This window comes from Strongylocentrotus purpuratus, unplaced genomic scaffold (genome assembly GCF_000002235.5).
Source record: "Strongylocentrotus purpuratus isolate Spur 01 unplaced genomic scaffold, Spur_5.0 spur5_scaffold_14, whole genome shotgun sequence".
Classification (NCBI taxonomy): domain Eukaryota; kingdom Metazoa; phylum Echinodermata; class Echinoidea; order Camarodonta; family Strongylocentrotidae; genus Strongylocentrotus; species Strongylocentrotus purpuratus.
The window spans coordinates 1,466,594-1,474,456 of NW_022145599.1; the positions used below are offsets into that span (position 1 = coordinate 1,466,594).

At 37.5% G+C, this 7,863-nt stretch overlaps 1 protein-coding gene across 1 annotated transcript; it reads left to right on the forward strand.

The window, feature by feature from the left end:
• The first annotated feature begins 954 nt into the window (after positions 1-954).
• LOC591938 (tachykinin-like peptides receptor 86C) lies at positions 955-1,512 on the forward strand. The gene has a single exon (XM_003729752.2). It carries the CDS (start codon positions 955-957, stop codon positions 1,510-1,512), a length of 558 nt encoding a protein of 185 aa, XP_003729800.1.
• The last annotated feature ends 6,351 nt before the right edge of the window (positions 1,513-7,863 follow it).

Consider the following 7,863-nt stretch of genomic DNA (forward strand, 5'->3'; position numbering starts at 1 on the left):
TGCTGCAAGAGCCTGGTTGCAAATAACGACTTTTGATTGGTCAAACAGGAATCTCGTCACCTTCTTCTCAATTCATCCTTTTGTACTTTACCGCTCCGTCTTTGCGACGTAATCACAACTTCCCTCCCTTTTTGATTGGATGGGGCGCTTGATTTGCTCATTGTCCAGGCAGTCTTCATTGTATTTCTTTCGAAGGAATGATTTTAAGTTCGCAGAGGCAAATCTTTAATGATATTTGGTAACATGTGTTCAGTGCAAGTTGATTGTAGAAGGGTTTTTGCAGGAACCGACAGTGTAGACTGTAGCTCCCACGAAACAATCATTCTCGCTCGGATACTCTGAAGAGGGAATAACCACTCTCCTTTCTCATCTCCCGTATTAAAGAAAGCAATCGGTGATGGGAATACAGTTTTACTTGACCTAGCCGTCTTCTGACAGTGGAAGAGAATACATGGTTTTGTTTTAACCAAGAAGTGAATTGTATTTTTTTCTTTCTTTCTTTATTCTTTCTTTATTTTATTTCGGAAAAGCACAGAAAACAGTTCGGAGAAAAGAGTTTGATGAATTATTCGGCCATCAAATTACCAAGGAAGCCAATTATTTGTTATTTTATATACCAGAAACACATTTGCATATAGGTTGGAATTTCCAGGCGAACATTTGAGGATGTAAATCGAGTGTTTTATCACTCTCTTGGGTGTTATTTTACTCACCCTTTTCTTCTTCTTTTTTTTCTCCTCTTGAGATGTATGCATAATACATTCACAGACTTTGGAAATAGTTGCATTGAGGCGAAACCATCGACGTGAAAGCCAATACGGTGTCTATCACCTCCCTTCACTTGTCGAACCCTCCGAGAATCTGAGCACAATCTCACCTCTTGTCTAACCCAAACATTAATCTTAGACTTGCTGAATAATCAGCTGTCTGCATCCCCTGCTCATTCACGTCACCATGGTTGCATCTGACAACCTTCTAGCCGCATCGACCATCTCATCAACGCCTTCGACTTACATTTATCCTAACGTTACGCCATCCTTTCTCGACATGAACGACACCACGACCACCATCAATACCAGCTTCGACCAGACCTCCGTATTCGACTACTCCTCGACGTCGTATTACGAGGACATTTGGGAGGAGAACCCTGCCGAGTTCTGGGTACCCGTAATCATCTTCGGACTCATCTTCGCCATCGGTATCCCCGGCAATGCGCTCGTTCTCTACATCCTGTTGTTTTCGAGGAATGCGAGGACGGTGACCAACATGTACCTGGTCAATCTGTCCCTGGTGGATCTCATCTTCCTAAGCGTCGAGGCACCGGTTAAGATGAAGGCTTACATCCTGGTACATGACCATGTAGATCCCGGTGGTACTAGCATCATTCTCTGCAAGATAAGTGTGTTCTTGATCTATGTCAACCTGTCTGTCAGCATCACCACCCTAGCGGCTCTGGCAATCAACCGATACTGTGCTGTTATGCATCCTGTCAGTACCAGGATACAGAGGTAAGAAACTTGCTAATAACTTCATCAATCAGTTCAATCGGTGTTAACAAAATAGTACTCAAACAAAAGAAGGGTGAAAGCACGTACGCATTGACCCAAAAGAGAGACAATCATAGAAAATTTCATGATTATTAATGTGTCAATTTTTGGGCTGGATTGGGTTACATAATAGGAGAAAGTTTTGAAATTATTACTTTATTGCCATGTCATCTGAGAGACGGCCAAGATACATATATGATTTAACTCAAATGCTTATAAAAGAGAAATGCATGTTTACGGACTGAATTAGATATTGATAACAGAAAATGAAACTTTGCACTTTTGGTATAAGAATCAAATTTTGAGAAAACAAAACAAAATATTGTCCACCGTGTAAATTGTGAGACTGTTAAAGCTTGTTTATGTTTAGTTGTTTCAATTAGAAGCAAATCTAGTTTGTAAAAAAAAAATTGTAGTTTTGTCAAAACAGGAGCACCTAGATTCTCTATTCTTTGAAGAACAATAAAGGAAAACAAATAGTTGCCTGGTAATTTGCGAATATAATTATTGTTGACAAAATTATGAATAACAAGAATAAGAGATAATGTTATTATTGTTTTGAAAATTGTTGTATATACGCGAATAAGTGTTAAATGTGACTCTGTTTTATATGACGAAGTCAGGGGACTGGACGGTAACAAGACTATATAGTGAGAAAAGTTCCCTCGCACACAATTGCCGTGATTGGGAAAACAATGCAATAAACAATGTTAAGTTTTGGCACATCTTATTTGTATGTATAAGTCTAATATATAATCAGTAAGTCACGATATCTTCGTTTTCCCATCCTCATGCGAAATAGCAACTATAAATACTGATACCCCACCCACACCGACAAGACCGCCACAAGACTGACAAATGACCTAATAAAAGAATTCCTTTACCACATGCATTAAGTCGTGAATGGATTGGTTATTTGGAGTGGACTTGGCGATGTGACAGACGAACCGCTTACAGTTGAAGTGTCTTGACCCGAGACAAGAGAACTTGATTTGCTGCTAATTAATGGTCCTCAATGGGAAGGGCATTCTGCTTTTATATGTTCATTTAGAATGGTCGAAAACAGAGTCACGGAGTTTACGTACGTGTGTTCTATTTATGACTAATATGATAATACTCAGCTTTTCTGAAGACGTGTAAATATTTGCATTTTCATATATAACACGATAGAAACTACTTTCGAAAAATCGACCCAACGTGATTTCATTAGCCTTGTGCGTCACTCATTGAAATGTGCAAATATGACGATGACGCGGTACGTAATCAGAACTTGAAGCATAATTATTATAGCACAGCGTTTTTCAATCTTTTTTTAGTCACGACACCCTTTAAGAAATAAAAAGTTTCGCGTCACCCCAATCCCAAATTTATTACATAAGATATATTTTGCATCACTCTGACACTCGTCGAAATACCTACGTGCACATTTGTATTAAATTTATACGATTAAAAAAACTTTTGATATATGTAATCAAAACACACTGAATACATGTAAGATACAAAATCACGTATGCGTGTATCTTTTTGCCAAATACATGCATACAACATTCATACATTCAATTGCCTTAATTCACGAATAATGAGGATATTCGAGCTTCTCGTTGCACTAACCTTGTAAAGATGCAACAATGAGAACTGATTGCAACTCTCTGACTGTGCGTCAGAAAGGTTTTATTTTTAAACGATAAATTGGAGGAGTTGCCGGGTATACTCTGTATAAGATTGGTTCCAAGGCATGCCTCTCAATATTCTGTTGTGAGCTTTCAGATAAATACTATATTAGAGGACAAACTAGGGCTGATCTCGGTGTCATGTCTGTCTGTCTTGTGTATGAAATAATCTTATGGGATTCTCAGCTATGTCTTATTTTGGGATTTATTAGCATGGATAGAGCTTTATCAGTTTTGTTGAAGCGATAAGTTTAACCCGGAAACAATTACATCTTATGAGTGTTCATAGTTGGCCGAATCAGCCGTAAAACATATTGACGACGCAGAGACCTGAAGAAGTCAGGGATGAACAGATTTATTTTTCAAATCAGGCATTCCAAACTGTTCTTTTTTTCTTGTGGTTATAGTTTACCCTCGTATATAGGAAAGCGAGGATTCTTTTTATTTGTAATACCTTCTACTGTACCCAAACTTTTTGGACAATGCTATAAATTAAAGAGTCTGTATAAACGAGTAGTATGATGGTAGAATATAATCATGCTTGCAACAACACAAGTGAAATAACTTGAATAAAATTATATTCATCGATTGACAATTCACAAAATAGTAGATTCTCATCGTGTTCCAGCTAAGGGCGCAATTCGTTTATCACAACGATTATTGTGAACAATGTGAATATTAAAAAAAAACGGAAAGCCCAAAAGTCCTTCTGGTCTTGACAATATTAAAAAGAAGTATACCGTTACTGCTAAAACATAATTATCAAGATTATCGGAATTCGTTGTTTGCAGAGACAAAATATTGAAATAGCAAATGTTTATTTGTTTTTAAAGTAACGATATTTTCTGTCAAGATCGGTATGAGTTGACTATTGATTGGGTCGGTGTAAGACATTTTTGTGAAAATTACCTTTAGCAAAACATGAATAGGGAAGAAATCTTGGTCACTTTCTTCAAACGTCATACAAACTTATTTAGCCCAAAGATTACGCGTACAGGTGATAGAAAAAAAGGTGATACTATTTTGGTACAAATACCCCCCCTTTTTTTTTGGGGGGGGGGGGGGCGGGGTCTTTCTCCCTCCTATGCAAACATCGAATGTAGGTTCAATCATAATCATGTTCGGGGTAGTCCCCGCCCTGCTGTACCTTTCAGTTTATCCCAATATTTGTCTTTGTATGATTAGTATGTTATTGGCTATGTCAACCGCACATCTAAATCTGAGTGCCTGGCCGGTCTACCTCTTGAGCACCCATTATCAAATCACCTGAGGATCAAGACGAACCGCAATCTATTATAACATTCACCTCATGCTGTTCTAAAGATCTCAAATATCATTTCTTAAAATAAATCTTTAAGATATTCAGACAGAAATATCCAGCGGTATAGGCGATATTTTAGCTTAAAAAGCCGAGTTGCTCTTGATATGTTAACCGACTTTAGTTTTCCCCTTAAAGGGATCGTTTAACATTGTTAAACCTGAGATACATGGCCCTACTTGTTATCAGTGTCTGTGATATGGTGTAATATTGAAGCCCTAAAAAATTGCGATTAAAAATGATCAAGAAGTGCCTCAAAAAAGTAAAAAATCTTTGAGTGACCGGTTTTACCATACTCGTTTTCCCCGATAGACTGTAGTGTTATGAAAACCGTCAGGCGAACGGTTTTCAAAATTTGTAATTCCAATCATAAATATCTTGATAATCAGACAGGCGATCGGCTTGTAAAAGTCATGGGGTTCCTGACTGACCTAAAGGTTTATAATTATCATTGCATCATGAGCTAAATCCAGAATTTTGTTTCAGAATCTGAGACAAAGTTACTGGATCCCTTTAAGGCCTTATGTCAATGACATTCACCTGATTGTGATCAAGATGTGCTTCATGCAGGCTATCATGTGACGATTTGTTTATCTCGATAAGTAATTGATGATCATAGTGATCGAACAAGAGTTCGTATTTCATGCTTAACAAACCCAACCTCTGGTTCAAGAGCGTTTTCACTTCCTTAAGTAGTGATACTGATATAGCAAAAGATTTAACAGTAAAAGATACGGTTGAGTTCTGGGGAGAGGTGAAATATAATTTGTGAGCGTTATCATTGCTGTTATGCAAAATTAATGTGGAAGAAGATCAGAGAAAAAATGTTCCCTGAAAAGCTGCCTTCATATTCTAAATATGATAAGTAACAGCTTAAAAATAAGGCCCACATTTTTATCCCACATGTTTGTGTAGTCCCCATATACATCTTTCTTTGTACAGTGATTGTTACTTTACCAAGACTGGACCAAATTTCGTATCATTTTGATGATTCCAGAACCTTGCAGTACACACCGATACTTATATGCTGCATGATCAACTTGTTTTGATCGATTCCACACCGTTTCTTTCATGATGCATGAACTGGACTTTATCTTTAAGTTTAATATGCAACTAGAAAGAAGAACAAAATCAAATGCGTTCGTACTTCTACAAACATTGTTTGTCAAAGTACGTAGCTCAACATTTCCCATGTTTCGATTGGAAAATAACTGTAAAGTAAATCATGAAACTACCTGCACGGACTTTGTTGGATTCATGAAACATTCGACAGATCGAAATGTTAATTATTATGTCATTCATGTCATAAAGTTAAGTGACAACTGTAACGAAAATGCATTCCCCCTAGTGACAGGAATAACGTCCACCTCGATCGAAAAGAATTCCGAAAAGTCAACTCAAGGGTAATTTAAACACCCTATAAATTGTACATCCCATAGAAGTCATATTCGCATCATGATAATATTCCCACATTTAAAAAGGTTGCGTACAAGGCTTGAAATTGCCTCAGGTGTATTTTTCGAAGTAGTTGCGGTCGTCCTTTATCTTTTTTCTTTATTTCAACAAAAAATGGAAATAGGCTTCGGCGAAAACCAAGGGATGACGTATATCTCTCTTTAAAAAAAAAAAAAGTGTTCACTTCTAACTATCGCTATTTTTTAGCTTGAAATCAATAGAATATGATGGAATCTTTTAAACGTCATCTCTAACTCTAATTTCAATCGATCAATTCGCTATAAAAACGATAATATCTCCATTTGTCGCGTCAAACCAAATTCAGACAACTTACTTTTGTTCATTTTCTTTTAATGAGGCAGATTGACTAATAAACAAATATAGACGGAAAGGTGGATAACTAAATGAATATATATAAACAACTATACATGTATAGATAGATTAATATATAAGCATAAAGATAGACAGATATATAAATTGATTGATTGATAGACAGATAAATGAATACCCGGATTGAAAGACAGATAGACAGATAGTGAGGTAAGTAGTTTGGTAGGTAGATAGAGTCTATAACAGGAACAGAGAGAGAGAGATAGAGAGAGAGAGAGTGGGGAGTGAAAGTGCGGAGAATAGTGGCGCCGTGATAATAGAAAAAATACAAATTTATACATCCTGTAGGAGTTTGGAGTATGTCCACAGAGCCAGAGATTATCCTAATGCTCGCCCCTTGGACGGATTAACAGAAATGATACCCCCACTTTATCCCCCTCGGATCTGAGCTAAGCGCTTTCGCATATCATTTTCTGTCCATCGACTCCTTGTCGCAGATTCACGCGGGATTTCGACGCCAAAGACACATATCGTCGCGTTAAGGGCCGTTTCTGTCAGTTATTTGTCGCATTAAAGCAGCCATAGTATAAAGTACTCGCGTTATTCCTGTACTAATACACGTCAGCTGATACCTTGGGCTATCGTCTACAACCCGTCGACGATTTCCGCAAGAAGCGTTCGGCAGCTGCAACAATTCGGTCAGCTCTTTCCCTGCCCATAGCCTTTTCCTCCTCTAAAGACAATGCTCAGGTATAGTGCAGATGCGGCGCGATATTAAAATAATCACGAGCTATTTTTGCAGCTGAGTAATGTGTTTTATAATAGCAAGCAATAAATGTGCTGTTTTGAGAGAAGCATTTCTTTCCATTACCTATTACTAAGAATCCATTACGCACTGTTCATCATAAGTGCATGTGACATTCTTTTTTTGTTTAACCCGCAACTCCTTAATGGACCTTCAAATATAGTAATACTACAGTTTTACTAAATGCCACTTAGACATTTTTGTCCCCTCAGACAAACTTTGTCGATTAATAAGTAATACTTATGATAATCAATTAATGAACAATATGTAATACTCCCAAACGGTATAGGCTTCATGCGCGTAGCCCCGGGGGGGGGGGGGGCACGGGGGGACGTGCCCCCTAACATTTCCAAGATCGGTTGAACTTTTTAGACCCCTTTTTTGACCTCGATCGATTACATGTATGTGCCCCCCCCCCCCCCCCCCCCAAACATCAGACTCTGGCTACGCGCCTGATAGGCTTACATGATCGGGATTGCAGAATTAAGACATTTCCTATTTCCATCAATGACACAAAATTGTTTTAATGCGAGATTAAATAAAATCTTTGACACTCGTGATGATAATGTGTATTGCGAAAGTCTATCTTCCTACAGCCTTTTACACTAATGTACATGTATGATCAAGCGTTATTTTAAAAAGAACCAGGAGAACTACATATCGTGATGATGATAATGATAATTATATTAATAATGAAAATAATAATGAATGATAATACCGATAATAATAACAGTCATA

Excerpts from the sequence above, each read along its gene's own strand:
- LOC591938 (XM_003729752.2), top strand. The coding sequence starts at position 955 with ATGGTTGCATCTGACAACCTTCTAGCCGCATCGACCATCTCATCAACG.